This window comes from Nicotiana attenuata, chromosome 1 (genome assembly GCF_001879085.1).
Source record: "Nicotiana attenuata strain UT chromosome 1, NIATTr2, whole genome shotgun sequence".
Lineage (NCBI taxonomy): Eukaryota > Viridiplantae > Streptophyta > Magnoliopsida > Solanales > Solanaceae > Nicotiana > Nicotiana attenuata.
Window position 1 is genome coordinate 61259587 of NC_031989.1, and position 21340 is coordinate 61280926.

At 40.1% G+C, this 21340-nt stretch overlaps 1 protein-coding gene across 1 annotated transcript; it reads right to left on the reverse strand.

Moving 5' to 3' along the window:
• On the reverse strand, positions 1412–1933 carry LOC109236554. The gene has a single exon (XM_019402752.1). It carries the CDS (start codon positions 1931–1933, stop codon positions 1412–1414), a length of 522 nt encoding a protein of 173 aa, XP_019258297.1.

Below are 21340 nucleotides of genomic sequence, written 5' to 3' on the forward strand. Positions count from 1 at the left end.
AATGGTAGGGTCCCCAGGTATCAATGTGAATGAGTTGAAATGGTGCTGTAGAATGAGTAGTACTATCAAGGAAAGGGAATCTGGTTTGTCTAGCTAAGGGGCAAATAGAACATGGAAAGGATTGTTTAGAAGAAAGAGAGGAACTAAGAACAAGTATGTGTTTCATTCTGGAAAAAGCAATGTGACCAAGTCTAAAATGCCAAATCACATCTATTTTATTCAAATTTGCATGAGTAGAATTACAATGGGGAATAGTGGAAGGGATAACATCAGATTCATGCTTATTCACACTACTAGTAGAACCACTAACATCAGAAATGGAACTAGCAGGATAAGCAACTAAAGAACTAGAAACACACGAAGAAGAAGTAGGAGGAGGAATCTCCAGTTTGTATAAACCATGGTCCAATCTACCAAGCACCAAAGGCTTCTTCAGTGAAGGGCCCTGTAAATGACACAAAGTGCTAGAAAATTGAGCTATGCCCTGTGAAACCAGATGGTAAACAGATATGAGATTGTATTGGAAGGTAGGGACATAAAGCACATTGTGCAAGGTAAAGTTAGGAAATAAAGTTAAAGAACCACAATTGGTGACTTTAACCTTATAACCATTAGGCAAAGAAACAAGACAGGGAATAGAAAGAGGTTGAATATTAAAAAGAAGTGACTTCTGAGAAGTCATATGATCAGAAGCCCCAGAATCTATAATCCAAACAGAACTGTCTACTTGTGAAAACAAACAGGGTTTAAGTAAAACACTGTGTGTGGCTTCTCTACCTGCAAAGTGAGCAGAAGCCATCAGAGACTGAGAGGAATCAGGATTGAGATGGGAATGTTGGAGAAGCTGCATCAGTTGAACATACTGGTGCTGAGTGATCCCAGGAATCCCAGAAGTATGTTCAGAAGGAATAACCTGAGCAGGAGAGCTGTCTAACCCAGAAGACAATGATTGTGAACCAGAAGAATCAGCTGCTACATTAGCTGCAGCCTTGCGAGGACCACCACCCTTGGTGAACTTGAAATTTTGTGGAAAGCCATAAAGCTTGAAACACTTCTCAATGCTATGTCCAGTTTTCTTGCAATATTTGCAGGTGACAACAGATTTATGAGAATCAAAAACTACCTTGGCAGGGTATGACTGTTTGGAAACCCCAGCTTGGAAGGAAGCAGAGTCTGAAGAGAATTGAGAAGTTGCAGACACTTGTCTTTGTTTCTCATCACCGAGGAGAATACTGTAAACAGTATCCATGGAGGGAAGGGGCTTTATCATGAGAATATTACTCCTGACTTGGACATAGACTTCATTGAGACCCATAAGAAACTGATACACTCGTTGTTCTTCTTCAGACTTAGCATTCCCACCACAAGTACATCTATTTGGGGAGTTCACATTGATTGAAGCCAACTCATCCTAGAGGTGCTTAATCTTGTTGAAGTAAGAGGCTATATCTAGTGCACCTTGTGAAACATGTGCCAACTCCTTTTTTAACTCAAAGACCCTAGCCCCATCAGCTTGCCCATATCTAGCTTCTAATTCCCTCCAGATATCTTTTGCAAACTCGGAATAGACAACAGTCTGGTGAATCTCTCTAGTGACAGAATTAGCAAGCCATGCAACAACCAGATCATTGCATCGTTGCCATTGACGAAGTAAAGGAGAACCCTCAGGTGGCTTTTCATAAGTGCCATGGATGAAATCAAGTTTGTTCCTAACAGATAAAGCAACCAATATGGATCTACGCCAACTTCCATAGGATGACCCATCAAAACGATCAGTAACTAGAGAAGATCCCAACAAATCTGATGGATGGACATATAAAGGATGGCAAGGGTGTGTGTAGTCATCAGGATGAAAAGGAAGATGTGTACTTGCAGCAGTTTGGTTTAAGTTGTCACCATTAGTTGAAGACGGAGTAGTAGATGTAAAAGTCATGATTTAACGAAAGAAACAACAACAGTAAATCAAACTTATCACAATCAGTAGAAAGGCACTATGCATAAAGGAAGCAGAAAATAATTGTACCGATCCTCGTCGCAACCGGAGAGGTACGGCTTTCAAAAGAAAAGATCCGTGAAGTAAAATACCGGCTTCTCCAACAGAAAACCCAGCTTCACCAACAGAAAAAAAACCCTAGGTCCATGAGAAACTTGTAAAAGCGCCAAATTTCACAGACAATCACCGGAAGAAACATGAAATGATTATCCTTAACGAGATTGCGCAGAAAATACGCCCAATAAATCAGAATTTTTTTCGGAACTGACGAACTGTGCCGGAAGATTACAATTCGGGTGAAATTGGATGGGGTTAACATAGGAGGATAGAGCAAATCCCACTCTATGTTATCCCTCGCTCTGATACCATGTTGATTGCGAAAAATTGAAGCAAAATGTATGAAGTTCTTCTAGGGTTCGACAAGAGATTGAGAGAATAGAGAAACCTTTATTGATATTATCAGATGAGTCTTTCTCTCTATTACAAGAATAGAAGACTAAAACTATAAAAGTGAAAGAATAGACTGAAGAAGAATCTGGGCTTTCAGCCCATATACAAATAAATATAATGGGCCCAATTAGTGAAAGTGGGCCTTAATCTGGACTCCTTTCAATAACTCCAACATAAGGCGGTACCGTTTTGATACCTAGATGTTTCACATTTTTCACTGTCTTCCATCTATGTAACTAACCTATTTGGATGATGCTCTTTTGGGTTCAGATACTTGAACCTCCAGTTTCAGAAAAGAGTGATAAGTTAGAAAAAGTGGTGACCTTTATAATTGAAGTAAATAATTTTATTGCAACGAGGCTGCAGGTAAGACTTTATTTTATGCCTCGCCGTTAGCTTCACTGTATTGACTGTGTCTGCTTTTGGTTAATTTTCTCTAATCTTTTTCTTTTATTTTTCAACGGTTAGGAAAAGATATGATTTTGGAAACCAGAATTTGTTAGGATTGTCATGATAGGATGCAAAATGGAAAAATAGGGAAAAAAAAATAAAATAACGGAGAGTTGGGGCAAATTACCTTTTTCGCGGTAAAGTTATCACGAAGAATATATTAATGTTGCATCCTATTGATGTTTAAGGCCTGTCAGTATTAAAGATTATGAACATACACGCGTTTAACGAACTAAAATCTGGGAGCACGTTTCCATTAAGTCAGGCACTGTTTTCATTGGACATTTGTTACTGCGGGAGTCTTTAAATTATCTATGGACAGATGGTTCATATTAAGCAGAGCATTGAGGATTATTGGATAGTTGACATATGTTATATTCATTTGTGACAATAGGTAAAAGCTAATTAGTATTAAAATATATTCTTTATATATAAATGTTAAATTACATTTACGTATATTGTTTAAATGGAGTAGAGGTGCATCTGCACTGCGTTTGACTGAATGAATGGGAACATGGTACAATTTTGAAGACTTCAAAAATTTTTGTGTTAATGGCTGCGTTATTAAAAGCGAGAGATGTCATTATATGAATTTTGGGAATGAAGTTTTTAAACCTCCACCGCCTGCGGACTTCCTCTTCCAGTCATGGTCTTAATTCTTGGCTGCGGAATTGAATAATTGAGAATTCAAATCCTGCTATTTTTCTTAATTGTCTAGTCTTTAATTTGTTGCGTAAAAACACATGCGTAAATACTAAAATTTTGTATTGTCGAACTCTCAGTCGCAGCAAGTTCAAACATGCCTAGGGTCCGAATAATACTAGTCAGCAATTCCAATACATTACATCAAGGTAGTGAGAACTACATTACAAATTTTGATTAATACACCTAGATAAGTGAGGGAGGTTTAAGTAATAACCCCGGTGACAATAAGAAAATTCATGATGAATCATATTAAATTCATAAATTGTACATTCGAAACAAGATAATATTGAAATGCATGCGCGGGTTTCCACTTACTTGTATCCAAATATTTTAAAATCTGAAATTTATTACGTAATGCATGTCATTGGGGGTGATCAGTACTAAAATTCATTTCTCTTGTTGATAGGATATGACTTATTCAATTTCCAATATATTTTTAATAAACCCTTCTGGTCAACAGTCAATAATAAGGAAAAAGTGCTCTTCCTTATTAACACGAGATCAAAAGTATTCAATGTTTCACGCATATAAATAGACCCCATTTTAAGCATTCAATCATCAATAGTAGTAATTTTGTATAATCATTAACATGAGATCTCAACATAGCAATATCGTTATAGCAACCATAATTATAGTTCTATTGAGCAGCATACCATATGAAGCCACAGCTAGGATTCTAAAGGAAGAAGAAAGAGTTAGATGGACAAGATTAAACAAACATCTTTTGTTACCATGCTTTTACAATCCTGTTCAAACTCCTACCCCCAACCCTGGCACTGAAGGTAGAGCTTTCAGCCAAAGGACTGTCGAAGAGAAGAACTTTGCCGGTCGGCGAAAGAGCGTTGCTCATCCTCCTCCAGTTCCTCCTTCTTCCCATGGTTCTTCACAAGCAGAATAGTGTTTCAGTTGCTGTAGTCCATGATTACCTACATATATAAGTGCATTAAAATGTGTGCTTATATTATAACCGGTTAATTAACTAATTCTAATAACTTAATTGTCAGACGGGGCTCTTGTACAACGGAATATCCTTCTTTCATTGTTTTATTGTTTTCTAGTTTGTCGTTTTATCCTGATGTACTCTAACTGATTATTATTTTGTATTCTGTGTTATCCTTCTTTCATTCTTTCACTGTAACAATTTTTTTTAATTCTTGAAATTCTGATGTAGTCTCTTGCCGGGACGTATATTTATGTTATTGAGCTATGGATCATGTGTTGAGGAACATTTGGTGCTTGTTATAAGTCTATAGGTGTTAGATGTGCTATGAGTTATTGCTAGATATCGTGAAATATGGGTTTAATTACCTGATGGGAACTATGTTATCCGAGTGTCGGTCATGGCCAGTGGCGGATGTACAGCACTATGTTCATCCGAACCCAAGTGGTTTCGTCCCAAAATATAGATAAACATATGAAAAACTATTAGAATTTTAACATGCAAAACGCTATCCGTATATGTGGCAAAGTTTGCAAAAAATACGAAATTTAAGAAAAAAAGAAAGAGTTTTGAAACTTATAATATATTCATATTACTATAAATCATCTCATTAAAGGTATAATGAGAAATTAACAGTTAAATATTGCCAAATTTAGAAAGTTATCTTTCTTTTTGGATGGACTAAGAAATAAATGTTGCCACATAAAGTGAAATGGTGGAAGTATTAGATTTTGAACCCATGATTTGAAAGGTATAAATGGGTTCAATTGTAAAAACCTAAAGTTCGTGCCCATCAAATTAAAATCTCGAATACGCATCTGATCACAACCCCAAGTTTGAGAAAGCACGGCCCCCAATTGTGTTAAGGGCTGCATTATTGATCACCGGCAGATTTCTTCTTGTAGTCATAGCCTTAATTCAATTCTTGGCTGCGGAATTGATTAATTGAATATATCCAAATCCTGGTAATTTTTTTGGGTCCAACAATCCTGCTATTTTTCTAAAAAATTGTCGTTGTCGCCTAAAACACATGCATTGACACTACAAAAATTGTAGTTGTTGCATTGTTGAACTTGCAAATACTTCAAACATCCCAAGGATCTAAATAATACTATCAACATTTTCAGTATACTACATACATCAAAGTCGTGAGAACCGAAAGATTTGTGTCTTACCGATTAAATTTTGTCGGATTTTTAATAAAACGATGTATTTTTCTCTTAGAACTAAAGTTGAGGTTGAGGTAACACTGGTAAAATCTTAAGAGATAAATTCAACAGACAATAGTTGTTCGTTTTGTACTCAGTTTTACTCGTTTAGCTCCACCACTGATTGGCTTAAACTTTTTGGAGGATCAGGTTTTATAATCGATAAACTCGTACACTATCAGGTCACATGTCACTTAAAATTATCTACATGTAACTCTCCATGTGTACCGGTAAAATCAAGGATAAAGTTATCCCTGATTTTTCGATGAAGAAACAGGATACGTATAAACGCTCAAGTATCCCTCCACGCGCGTCGTGACGTCCTCATTACGACCGGGAAGTGGGAATGGCTACGTCTTTGCCTTCCCATTTGCAATCTTCCGGACCGCTTGGAGCATTTCCTTGGTGATGGAGAAGATATATCTCCACGCCTCCTCACCTCGATCTCCTTGTTTGGAGGCTTTTTCGACCTCAAAGTCGTTATCTATGGAGCTGCTTCCGGGGATAAACTCTTTAAGAAGAGGTTCCGAGGTTGCTACCAAAAGGGTCGCCTCGGTGTTTGCGACTGAGGTGGATGTTGAAGGGGCATTGTTTTGAGGCACCGATTTTGAGGTTTTTGCCATCTTGACCTGAGAATATGAAGGTTTGAAGATTGGCATGAAGTTTTGAATGTTGATATGATGATCTGGGACGAATATTTGAAGATAAAAGATGAAGATTTGAAGATTAAAGATGAAGATGTGAAGAATAATTTGTGAAGATTTGAGAGGTTGATGAACAAATAGAAAATTCGAGGGTAACTCAAGAAGATTCGAAATCGAAAAGTCAAAAAGTGAAAACAAGAAACTGGAGCTTTTATAGGATGGAGATAATGAATGCGTGATGTTTCGCATTCGGTGCCTACCGAGGATGGTCAACTAGCGGCTACGTATCCAAAGTCAGAACGACGCGACTGATGGGACGTTTCAGCGACTTGTCAACTCGCTTGTAGCATACAGAGGAAAGAACCGGGGTTAATTAATCACTTCTCGTTGTTTCCATAAATCTACTCTCCGAAAAATAAGGGGACTACCTGTGTATGGGTAAAATCGGGGATAAAGTTATCCTCAATTTTTCGATGAAGAAACAGGGGACGACGTGGTTCATTGCAGGATCGGGTACAAACAGAGGGTTCCCCCATATCAGAGCCTGGGGACGAATGACACACCGAGATTCGGACATGGCCGAACATGAAAGGAATCGAGCTCGAGCAAAATGAAGAATTGAGGCTAAAGGAAAGACAATTAGAAAGGACAAACGAGGGGCTGAAATATCCGTCCTCAATCGGATATTACGGCGCAAATCTCGCCAGATATCAGATGCGTACCATGATTTAGTAGAAGAGGAAGATTTTTACCTTATTTAGATTTGTACTAGGATTGAAACTCCTCTACTACTTATGCCAGCACTGTTCGCAAATGCGAACAAGTAGTCACACCTGCAACCTCCGCTTCTGCAGTAAAAGCCTCGCACCTGCAAGAAATCACTAAACAGCAGCCCATTGCACCTGTGGAATTCTCCGCGCTTCTGCGCACACGCAGTTGCAACAACCATGCACGCTTCTGCGCCACACGTCACTTCTGCGGCTCACAATTCTGCTTCTGCGGACGCGCTGATGCTCCCATCCTTCCGCTTATGTGGCTCCCCACATCCAGCCTGCTTTCGCTTCTGCGACCAAAGGGCCGCATTTGCGGGCTCGCATTTGCAATCAGCCCTCCACAGATGCAGTCGCATAGGAACAGACCTGCCCTCAGACTTAACCAAGAATGATTCAAACGATCCGAACCCCGTCCGAGCTACTCGGGACCCCGTTAATATACCAACTAGTCCCAAAACATAACAAGGACCTACTCGAGGCCTCAAATAACACATAACAACATTGAAATGACGAATCGCTCCTTGAATCAAACTTAATTAACTTTGAATCTTTCAACTTCCAAATCTCGTGCCGAAACATATCAAATCAACCCGGAATGAGCTCAAATTTTGCACACAAGTCCCAAATGACATAACGAAAATATTCAAATTCCCGGAACCAAAATACAAATCTAATATCCTCAAAGTCAACTCCCGTTTAAACTTATGATCTTTCCAAACCTTCAAATTTCCAACTTTCGCCAATTAGCGCCGAAATCTTCTAGAATTATCCAAATGCAAATCCGGGCATACGCCCGATTCCAAAATCACCATACGGACCTAACAGAACCATCGGTACTCTAATCCAAGCTCAAATACTAAAAAGTCAAACTTGGTCAACTCTTCCAACTTTAAAGCTTCAATCATGAAATTCATCATACGATGCTGCTTAAGACTTCAAATAGCTGAAGGGGATGCATATGCTCAAAACGACCGGCTTGGTCGTTACATTCTCCCTCACTTAAACATACATTCGTCTTCTAACGTGCTAAGAGTCGTTCCAAATCCATCAAATCGCCGTGTAACCTTACCATGCAATACTCGGGGGTGATCCCACGCCACCCCAATCCATATAAGCCTGAAGATACAACATAACTGATGAGCCTTAATTCAAGCTTAGCCCATAAACCTTAGAACCCAATTTACAACATTCGGAACTCCTTACAAGACCCGAATCTCGCATCTACACGCTGAATAAGTCTGAACAAGCCGTATCAAGCCATAACTATAACCCAAGATGTAACCACATGATATACCACATAACTCAGATGCTCACAACATTTACTTCTGACCACGGTATCTGCTAAAAACAACACAATACTGCCTCTCCCTGGTGTCGTGCTTGCATAATGTTCTAGAGTCGCGACACATCTGTAGGATCTGAATAAATGCAACCTCATTCCTTTCACCTTTTTACCACATTCTTCCTTTACCATTCCATAGTTATCTGAACCACTTAACTCCGAATTAATACCACGGCACACCATCTCTCCCATTTAGGGGAGTACTATGATTTAGTGCTATGACAATCTACTTATAGATGTTTTACCTCTTCATCTTTGGCCTCTTTTCACATCATCAATGACCCTTACTCACCTTACGGTAACCCTTCGGTACCATGGATAACTGAATGACACATAGTGTAACTGGCACACTTAGTCCCTTAAGCTTAACCAGTCCCTTAAGCTTAACTCTGCTCATAGTGCTTGCTTTAGGGAAGCATCTTCCTAAATGAGCTTTAAAGGTTATTCTTTTGTTGTCCATTCTATCATTGCCGGAACGCTATCTCTGAAATTCTCACGATGCCGACTTTTATAAAATCCTTCGGTCCCTAATTCATGTTCAGTTTATCTTACTCACTAGCCCATACTGATTTCTATTACTCCAGGGGTCTAACTTTTCCTTCTGGTAATCACATTGGAGTCACCAACTCATTTCTCGAAATGAGGATATGACTTTATGGCATATATTCTTTTATTGTTTCAAGACATGTCTCCTCTAGTCTTTCCCTTCACTTGACTATAGACTCTGTAATCCTGTCATATTTTGATTTACCGCTGTCATCCATTTATCACATCTTACTTATAATGCTTCATTTACTCTCTTCTTATTCTCCTGCTAATATTTTCGTCTATTACCTTATTTCGAATACTTCAAGAAAATATTCTTTTGCTTTTAGCTCCCCTTGTTCTATCCACTAGCTCTTTGGGTCGCCTGGCATTCCCTCTTTACTGGGAACGGGAGCCACAAAAAGGTAAATATATATCCCCTCTAGGATTCCAGTGCTAATCTTTTAAATTTTTCTGGACATTCTAGTATTCATATCTAAATGTTTTATTCTAGAGCGCACCATTGGATTGTCTCACAAGTAGAACTATTACCACGTTTGCAATATCCTTCGAAAATGTCAGCTAATGATAACAACCCATCCACCATTTTGGGTTACTCTAACCCCAGCTCGATTCGGATATCCCATCCGTCTCTTAAACAATATCCGTTAGCTCCTATAGGGCATAACTAAGATGGGTGTGGCTAATTGTACATACCTCTGTTACTGTTGAAGGTAACTCAGAATACTTATATTTCTCTACCTGAATTGTAAATAGTGATAATCTTCACTAACTGGGTACCTCGTATCCTTCTCCACTTTGCTTCTTTTACTTGTTTGTATCTACCTTCTGATTCTCTCGTTGCTTTTTAAACAATATGGGTGTATATGCCTTTGGGCTCCTTATCAAGAAGCTTACACGTCTTAGTACACACAAAATCTACTGAAGACCTTACATTTAATCATCATAAGCACGATGCAAAATTGAGTTCCTCTGATAAACTCTTCCACATCCATATTCAATCTCTTACCAACTGTCGTTGTGGATGTAGTAATCGTTGTATTACAAATAAAATACAATTTAGGAGTTTGAAATCTTACAATTGAGCTCTAGCACACGATCTAGAGTAAGAAGAAAGAGTGACAGTCCTAAATGCCCTGTAGCCTCCTGCTTATAAGTGTGGTGCACAACACACACATAAACAGGACTCTACTAGACAAGGCTTGTAGACTCCCTAGGACAAAACTGCTCTGATACCACTTATGTCATGACCCAAATCGGAGAGCTGCAACGGGCACTCGATACCTTAGTCAACCGAGTACCAACATAACGTATCTTTCTTATCATATCATGGGTAAATGGGCCAAAAGGGCCGCCATGAGATAACCAGAACAAAACATAAGGGAATACTAGACATAGGACAACCCAACATGATATAGAAACTTATACATGTGACATACGGGCCTATAAGGCCGACATGATCATTTCTACACTCAAAACATTGGCCGCCACGACCATACAAGTATCCATATACATGACATCTGTCTACAAGCCTCTAAGAGTACATAAACGTCATAATGGTCGGGGCAGGGCCCCGCCATACCAATACATGTCCAAATAGGAAACTCCGGAGCAAGTGGAGCGCACCAACACCTTTCACTGAGCTGATATCCTACTAGGATGACTGTTAACCTGTCTATCGGGAACTGCGGGCATGAAAAGCAGCGTCCCCAGGCAAAAGGGACGTCAGTACAAATAAAGTACCGAGTATGTAAGGCATGAAAGTAGTATATAAAAGACATGAAGAAAACATGGAGCAAAGAACTCAACCTGTAAGTCGAATAGCTCTGTGAATCATGACATTTATAATGTCCTGCATATGCATATAAATGTCACATCATGCATAGGTATATGTGTATATAACATCATCAAGCCTCTGAGGACATCCCATCATATCATCTCGGCCTCTATGGGCAAAATCATCAACGTATACCAGCTGATCAGGTGGTGGTGCGTATATAACGCCATAACCTTTGCCCATACCCCATATACATATACTATACGCGTATATAACGTCATCTGGTCATGGGTCAATATACATGTATAAATGAATGCAATGCATAATGAAGTAAGTCAATAAGATCTCACGGAATGTAATGAGACCCATGAATAGACAATATGGTAGTAGAACATATGGGGAATCAAGAACATAGACAACCCTATTACTTCTAAGAATAGAGTCACTTGTGAAAGTTGCGTGTTTCCTCATTTCGTGGTATCATATTGATCATGCCAAAAGGAAAGAAGGGATAGCCTTAACATACCTTAACTCCGTTGAGTCCTTAATACCTTCCAAGAAATTATTCAAACAACTCAACTCAATCTACCATAGCATAAGGAGATCCAAAATCAGTGCTGAGTAAAGGCTAAGTCTGCAACTTAAACTAGTAGCTCGTTTATGTAAATTTGGGCAGCATCTCCCCTGTAACAAGGTCCTCATCCAATACCAGATACCAACAACAACAACCATAGCAATACAATAAGAACAACATCAACAACAAGCTCATGATAACTAGCGCGCCAACCCTATAACAAAGAAATACATGTATAACTTAGATGGCACTAGTATATCACGTATCTCAAATGATAACCCGATTCTAAAATAAAACGGGCAGCATTTCTCCTAATTTTACTGCTCCCTCAAGCCTACAATAGGCGAGATACAAACACAATACAATCTGCAACTCAAAACCAACCTAATTACAATTCCGGACCTTCAATACAACAAAAACCCCATATATACCATAACACACCCAATCAACAAGTTATCAATTAGCCTGAAACTGCAACGACGAGCGACCAACCTACTACCCTACCACGTGTGGCGTTTCTCCATGCTATTTTTGTTCTTCCAAATTCCATAAATCAGCAACACAATAGGCCAACACGAGTGGACTACAAAATAGTCCACTAAAAGTGGAATAAATCGAACTCACGGCTTCCGATCACCGTTCCGTGAGTTCTAACTATTAGCAAACCAATTTATCAACCTTCCTTGATATTTAAACACTTAAATATAGAAATTAGACGTTTTTTTAACTATGAAGTACCTTCCAAAACTAAAACTACAAAGAAAAAGAGAGGCGGTATAATGATACTTACGTCGTCGGGATCGTTCTAATATTATCGCTTCTCAATTTCGTACTCGCTTGATATTTAAAAACTTAAATACAGAAATTAGATGTTTTCTTAACTATGAAATACCTTCCAAAACTAAAACTACAAAGAAAAAGAGAGGCGGTATAATGATACTTACGTCGTAGGGATCGTTCTAATGTTATCGCTTCTCTTTCGTACTCGGGATGTTAATCTTCTTTGAAACCCTATTAGAGAGCTCAAGGATAGGTTTTATGGGTGTTCTCTAGTCGTGTTCTATGTAAAAATGAAGAGAGAGACGACTTAAGACCTATGTATCAACTTTTGAAAAGTCAAAGAGGTGCTAGCTTGGCACCCTAGCATTGGACTATCTTCCGACGCTTATATCTTTTTATTCGGACATCGTATGAACAAACGATTAAGAGCGTTGGAAACTAAATTCCAAGACCTTCAATTTGGTATATAATATGTCCCTAAAAGACCTCACATACCACACTTAATGTATTGCTCAAAACGTTTCAGTAACACACCTGCGATTGGGATTGTGCAGCTGCGAAGAGGAAGAAGGCTACTCGGGGTCGCAGGTGCGAAAGGATTTCTGCAGATGCGGATGCACATCTGCACATGATCGATCGCAGAAGAGGAAGTAGGATGGAGGCAGTGGAGTTGCAGAAGCGAGGGTTGTTTGCAGATGCAGTCCCACATGTGCGCGAGGTCGGGTGTTTAGTGGGCTTTGCAGAAGCGTGGTTTTTCTCCTCAAAAGCGGGAACGCAGGTGCGAGCCCAGGCTTTGCAGGTGCAGAAATGCCTAGGCAGTGTATTTAATTGAAGGGTTTCGAGATTTTTACCCATGTTTGGACTTTGGGAGCTCGGATTATGGAAATTTTTGAGAGGGGTTTCGCGTGATTTCTTGAGGTAACACACTCCTAGTCATTTTTATTCATTAATATTGAATACACATTGAATTTAACACCTACTTTATGTGTTTTAAAGAAGAAATTTTTGGAATTTCGGACTAGGGATTGGGGAGTAAAATTTGGAGATTTGAGTGATGATTTGGTATCGGAATTTGATAATTGTGGTATGGTTGGACTCATGATTGAATGGGTTTTGGAATTTTGTAACTTTTGTCAGATTCCGAGACATGGTCCCGGGGTTGGCTTTTTGAGTTAACTTTTTGTCTTTTGATTAAGAACTTAGCATTGTCATATGGAATTGATTCCTATAGCTTGTGTTGATTGTATCGAGTTGTTTGTGGCTTGATTTGAGGTGTTCGGAGGCCGATCCGTGAGGCAAGGTCTTATTGGAGTAGAGATTTGCAATGTTTGAGGTAAGTAACACTTCTAAACTTGGTTCTGAGGATATGAATCCCTGAATTACGTGTTGTATGATCGATGTTGAGGTGACGCACATACTAGGTGATGGGCGTGTGGGGGTACACCGTAGAAATTGTGACTCAGTTGATTCCGTGGAGCTGTGTAGTCATCTTATCTATATATTATTACTGTACTCCATGCGTTAGAGAATTTGAGCTATGATTCATATTAGAAATCATGTTAGGCTATGTGCTAGTACTATTAGGACCCACAACGGTCGTTCTTTTGCTGTTGAGTTATTTGCTTAATTTGCAGTTATGTACTCAGTCACATTCATAATTGCATATCATATCTCAGTCGCTGTTATCATTTATTGTCACATCATGTATCACTATTTTGGGCTGCTTGGCATGAGTGTTGTGAGCCCGAGAGACTGGAGAGATTGATGGCTGAGTGAGGCCGAGGTCCTATTAGCGAGTTATATTGATGGGATCGGGCTGCACACCATAGCGGGTACTATTGACTCATGATGGGATCGGGCTGCACGCCGCAGCAGGTATTATTCTCTCATGATGGGATCGGGATGCAAGCCGCAACAGGTATTATTTATTCATGATGGGATCGGGCTATGCGTCGCAACAGGTTTTATTAGCGCTTGGGCAGGATTCGCCCCTCCGAAGTCTGACATACCAGCAGTGAGTGTAGGTACCGTGCAATGCTGAATGACTGAGTGTGGTGAGTGAGAATTTAGATAGTCAGGTTGAGTACTCTGAAAATGTGAGTATGTGAGGTCTTTATTATGTTGCATCACATGTGACTTGCACATTGACATGTAGATATAGAGATGTAACATTCCCATATCATTCATACTTCACATATATCTGTAATGAGCTTAATTGTTAACCTGAAAGCATATCTACATTTCTGTACTCTGTACCAATAGATTCTATGTTTCTCTGATATATTATTGTCATATTTCCTGTCTTACCAGTAATGTTTAAAAGACTTTGTATTTGGACTGTATTGGTTGAGCTCGTCACTGCTTTCAGTCCAAAGGTTGGTTTTGTTACTTAGTGAGTACATTGGTCGGTTGTACTCATACTACACTCTGCACTTTGTGTGCAGATCCAGGTATTTCCAGGCACGATGGTTGCTGATTTTGGAGCTTTATCAGTTTGAGTTTCAAGGAAGTACCTGGATCTGCACACGAAGTGCTGAGTGTAGTATGAGTATAACCGACCCCATGTACTCAATAAGTAACAGAACTAACCTAGGACTGAAAACAGTAACGAGCTCAGAAAAAGAGAGTCAAAACCAATATAAACGACAACACCGATATAATGATGACAATGACAATAAGTAACTCAAAGTAATTATCAAGATCTGCTTGTTCATATTACAAGAATTTAGACATGCTTTCAAGTATGACAATTAGAGCACAACACTGATAAGAACATGTCATTTACAACTAGCATAAGGAATACTGCATCTCTATGCCTACATGTCAGGTATACATGTCAAATGAATGATCTCACGGTGGTATCCCCAGATACTCTCGCTCCCAACATACCCGAGCTATCTCTCTCAAATGACTACCTCATCACACACACAATTGCTCAACAATATACGGGTGTCTGGCATCAATGTCCCTCACTAAAGCACGTGTATATATCATTGTATCTGCGCTCACTACTGGTATGTCAGACTCCGGAGGGGCGAATCCTGCCCAAGCGCTAATCAAAAGCCAATAAGGAATGCTGCGGCGTATAGCCCGATCCACATAATAATAATAATAATAATAATAATAATAATAATAATAATAATAATAATAATAATAATAATAATAATAATAATTATAGTAAAGACAACATGGCCTGCTGCGACGTGCAACCCGATCCACAATAGTACTCTCAACACTGCTCTAAGGCCCACCTTAGTCATCATATCTCAAGTCTCAAGGGCTCACAATCTCGTATCACTCAACCCAAAAACTCTACATATGGAACGGCAATGATAACATGTGATGTAATAGTGAATGATGAACAGAGACTGAGATATGATAAGCTAATGAAGAATTATGACTAAGTGTAAAATACAGTTAAATCAGATAACCCGAAATAACAAAAATGACCTCATCAGGTCTAAATCAAATAACCACATATCCTTAATATGATTTCTAACATGAAACATGGCTCAATTAATCTAACAAGTAGGGAAAGGTACGGATAAAATAAGACATGATAGCAATATAGTCCAATAGTCAACCCGGAACATGATTATCCTGGTGCACTCCTACACGTCCGTCACCTAGCATGTGCGTCACCCCAACACATCACAATAACATTTTTCCCAGGGATAAACGCCCTCAATTTCAAGTTTATAAATATTACTTACCTCAAAGTGCGCAGCTCAATACTCTAACAAGACCTTGTCTCGCGAATCGGCCTCCAAGCGATTTGAATCTAATAACAAACAACTTAATACCAATGATAATACCTATAGGAAACAATCTAAAATAATAAAGCTAAAGTCTTTAATAGAAAATCGGAAAGTCAACCCTGGACTCGCACCCCGCAACCCGGAAAAATTCACAAATTCTGAACACCCATCAATTACGAATTCAACCATACTAAATTCATCTAATTCCATCCATAAATTGACCCCCAAATCACCAAATTTTACTCTCCAACAACATCGCCTAGAATTCCCTATTTTCACCTCCAATACACATAAACTAGGTGTAATAATCAATGGTTAATCAATATTTATCAATATAAGTGATGAATCTTCACTTACCTCTTCAATGTAGCAAAGCCCTCTCAAAAATGCCCTTAGCCGAGCTCCACAAGTCCAAAATGAAAAAATGGCTCGAGCCCTCGTTTTAATACATTGCCCAACGATTCTAGCACCTGTGGTCACTCAACCGCATCAGCAATCCTGCAAGTGCGACAAAAAATATGATGCTTCTGCGATCCCCCAACAACCTTCGACCTTCCACAACTGCGGAACATAACGCATATGTGTGTCCGCTTCTACGGACACCCTCCGCATCTGCGACCCATGCCTAGTCCAGCCTTCTTCGCTTCTGCACTACCTTTCCCGCACCTGCAGGCTCGCATGTGGAATTCCCTTCGCACCAGCACATCTTCCCAACATCGATCCATCTCGCATCTGCGCATAAGAGGGAGATCCTGCTGCTCCGCACATGCGGCCAAATCCTCGCAGGTGCGGTTGCACCAGACTTGAATCCATCAGCATTTCTTTAAAGTACCAAAGTGGTCCGCCAACCATCCGAACCTCAATCGAGGCCCCCGGGACCCCATCAAAACATACCAACAAGTCCTAAAACTCGATACGAAGTTATTCGAAGCTTCAAATCATATCATACAACATCAAAACCACAAACCGCATCCTAATTCAAGCCTAATGAACTAATGAACTTCCATCTTCTAAAACTGATGTTGAACCTTATCAAATCAACTCAGATTGACCTCAAATTTTGCACACTAGTCTAAAATGGCACAACGGACCTGTTCCAACATCTGAAACCAGAATTCAAAACCAGTATTAACAAAGTCAACCCTAGGTCAAACTCTTTCCTTTCGTTCAGTTGCCTTCAACCGCGCCATACGGACTTCTCAGTGCAAATCCAATTCATTATCATCCACCGAGTATTCTATTTATATAGGCTGAGTTTTGGCCATGTGTTCGCTCAATCTTCCAAACCTTCAACTTCCAACTTCCACCAAAAAGCCTCAAACCTACCTACAGACCTCCAAATGAATATCCGGGCATACGCCTAAGTCCAAAATCCCAATACAAAGCTATTGGAACCATCAAAACTCTATTCCGGAGTTGTCTACACAAAAGTCAAGGTTCGGTTAACTCTTTCAACTTAAGCTTCCAACCTTGGGACTAAGTGTCCCAATTCTCTCTGAAACATCTCCGAAACCAAACCGACTGCCCCAACAAGTCACATAACCATAAATGAACAGAGAAGAAGCGATAAATAGGGGAACGAGGCTACAATACACAAAATGACCGGCCGGATCGTTACATTCTCCTCCTCTTAAACAAACGTTCGTCCTCGAATGGGTCTAGAGTCATACCTTGGGTCTCAAATAGGTGTGGATATCTGCTCCGCATCTCCTGCTCGGTCTCCCATGTAACCTCCTTGACTGGATGACCTCTCCATTGCACTTTCATTGATGCTATATTCTTTGACCTCATCTTTCGAACTTGCCGGCTCGAAATAGCCATTGGCTCCACATCATAAGTCAAATCTCCATCTAATTGAACCGTGCTGAAGTCCAAAACATGTGATGGATCACCATAATACTTCCGGAGCATAGAAACATGAAACACTGGGTGAACACCTGATAGACTAGGTGGCAATGCAAGTCTGTAGGCCACCCCCCCAGCTTCTCAAGCACCTCAAAGGGGCCAATATACCGAGGGCTCAACTTTCCCTTCTTCCCGAACCTCATCACACCCTTCACGGGAAAAACTCGGAGCAACACCTTCTCACCTATAATGTATGCAACGACACAAACCTTTCGATCATCGTAACTCTTCTGCCTAGGCTGTGTTGTACTGTCACGACCCAAATCCCAACCAGTCATGATCGTGCCTAACACATCGGCTAGGAAAGCCAAAAACATAACAATAAAGAACCAGAACAATATAATTTATAGAAATAGCATAATTTTGAAGTTCGACATAACAAAAATGCTGCTAATACAAGGTAAATCCCCCAGAAACTAGTGAATACAGAGTCATGAGCCATACAATGGAATACAAGTATGAAAACTAAATAATGATACTGTTTCAACTAACACAACATTACATAAGAAAAGACAAGTCAAGTTGCAGCCAAGGATGCAGCTCTACCTCGCCTCTCAATGCTCAGTCCAACAAGCAAATCTACTGCTTATAACTGGTCCCCACGCCTAGATCTGCACAATTAAGTGCAGAGTGTAGTATGAGTACAACTGACCCAATGTACTCAATAAGTATCGTAACTAACCTCGGCGAGGTAAAAGAAGCAAGAACTATAAATGATACTAGCTATAACTTATACAGTTTCATCATTTTAACAAGTACAGAACAATAATAAAATCAAGTCATAAAGCACAGGAAGAAGTTTGTGTGTGTATAGTTACTCAAATACTCTGCTCAGTCAATGTTCAACATATAGAGATGATATGCAACTAAAATCAGGTAATTAACCATGGAAATTGCAAGTAAAGATGAAATGCAAAATCTAAACAAACACTGGCCAGATTTGCTCAACCTTTCCGTCTCCGCACCAAACCATTGATCAGCTTTCCTCAATATTTTTGTGTACACCATCAAGAGAGAAATATGAGAGGGTGACCCTAGGGGATGGATCCATATTCACATGCAAGCACAACCAATTAAACGTGCTACCAGCCCGGCGTGGTCACAGACTCAATATCATAATCCGCCCGACGTGGTCACAGGCATAACAGTACAATCCACCCGGCATGGTCACATTTATAACAACATAATCCATCTGGAGTAGTCACAAGCAATACAACACAATCCACCCGGCATGGTCATAGGCATAACAACACAATCCACCCAGCGTAGTCACCTGCATCTAATCCAATCATATCACACAAGAGCAAATAAATAAGAATACATGTATGTGATGGATGAATTACAAATCTCATGCTCCTGAACTAGTATAAATGACATGCTAAAGTGTAGGCATGTGCAAAGTGTGCTATCATATCTCAGATCGTTAATTTTATCACTGAAATAGCATTTATCAAGTTCATTCAAGGATTTAACATCTATGTAGCCTCAAACATGGCTCAAATAGTTCCAACAATGTTACAAATATGAGAAACATCATAGCTTAAAGCTTAACTGTCGATTCTAGGCATATCATAGCCTAAGCATAACCCGAGTATGGATAAATACCCCGGTGTTAGCACATAGGTTCAAACCCCACACATGCGCGTACCTATAGCATGTAGCCATCATGAATAATTCAGGCAACTAGTGCCTCGACCAAGTTTAGATAAGATACTTACCTCAAGCAAACTGAATCACTCCGCTAACAAGCCCTTCCCACACCTATCAACCTCTGGATGCTCGAATCTAGTCATAATAAGGTAGTACTATCAATAAAAACCATAGGAAGTGATCCCAAAAGACAAAGTTAAGAGCTTTAACTCAAATCAAAAAGTTAACTCAAAAAGTCAACACTGGCCCGCACCTCGAAACCCGACAGAATTTACAAATTCCGAACACTCATTCAGTTACGAGTCCAACCATACCAAAATCATCAAATTCCAACCACAAATCGACCTGCAAATCCTCAAATTTCACTCTCCAATAACATAGTCCAAAAATCCCCAATTCTAATGTCATGACCCAAACTGGATGGGCCGCGACGAGCACCCGGTGCCTTACTCAACCGAGTACCAACATAACATATCTTTCTTATCATACTATCATGGTAAATGAGCTAGACATCTGTCTACAAGCCTCTAAGAGTACCTAATATCATAAAGGTCGGGACAGGGCCCCGCCATACCAATCAATACATATCCAAAGCATACTGACCAAATAGGCAACTCCGAAGCAAGTGGAGTGCACCAACGCCTTCCGCTGAACTGATAGCCTACTTGGAGGAATGTCAACCTGTCTATCGGGACCTGCGGGCATGAAATGCAGCGTCCCCAGGCAAAAGGGACGTCAGTACAAATAAAGTACCGAGTATGTAAGGCAGGAAAGCATAAATAAGAACAGTAATGTAAAGAGAGATAGAGGAGATACAACCTGTAACATCTGAGTGCCTCTGGNGCAAAACGGCCGGCCGGGTCGTTATATTCTCCCCTTCTTAAACAATCGTTCGTCGTCGAGCGGGTCTAGAATCATACCTGGAGCATCAAATAGGTATGGGTAGCTGCTCTGCATCTCCTGCTCGTCCTCCTAGCTGAAATCCAAAACATGTGATGGAACACCATGTACTTCCGAATCATAGAAACATGAAACACTAGATGAATACCCAATAGACTAGGTGGCAATACAGTCTTGTAGGCCACCTCTCCAATTCTCTCAAGCACCTCAAAAGGGCCAATATACCGAGGGCTCAACTTGCCCATCCTCCCGAACCTCATCACACCCTTCATGGGTGAAACTCTGAGCAACACCTTTCCATCATATCTGCAACATCACAAACCTTTCGATTAGTGTAACTCTTCTATCTAGATTTTGTTGTATGAAGCCGATCCTGAATCAACTTGACTTTCTCCAAGGCATCCCGAACCAAATCCGTACCCAACAACCTAGTCTCTCTCGGCTCGAACCAATCAATTAGAGAATGACACCGCCTCACATATAAGTCCTCATAAGGAGCCATCTGAATACTCGATTGGTAGCTGTTGTTGTAGGCAAACTCTATAAGCGGTAAGAACTGATCCCATGAACCCCCAAAATCCAAAACACAGGCGTGTAGCATATCCTCCATGACAGAATGGTGCGCTCGGACTGTCCATCCATCTAGGGGTGGAATGATGTACTTAACTCAACCCGTGTTCCCAACTCTCGCTGCACTGCTCTCCAAAACTATGATGTAAACTACATGCCTGGATCAGAAATAATGGACACCGGCACGCCATGAAGATGAACAATCTCGCAAATATAGATCTGAGCCAGCGGCTCTAAAGAATAGGTAGTCACAATCGAAATGAAGTGGGCAGACTTGGTCAGCCTATACACAATAACCCACACTGGGTCTAATTTCTTAGTATCATTTGATGATGCCATGTGAATCGCTAGAAACATGTGAAGTGTATGGCTAAC

Excerpts from the sequence above, each read along its gene's own strand:
- LOC109236554 (XM_019402752.1), bottom strand. The coding sequence starts at position 1,933 with ATGACTTTTACATCTACTACTCCGTCTTCAACTAATGGTGACAACTTA.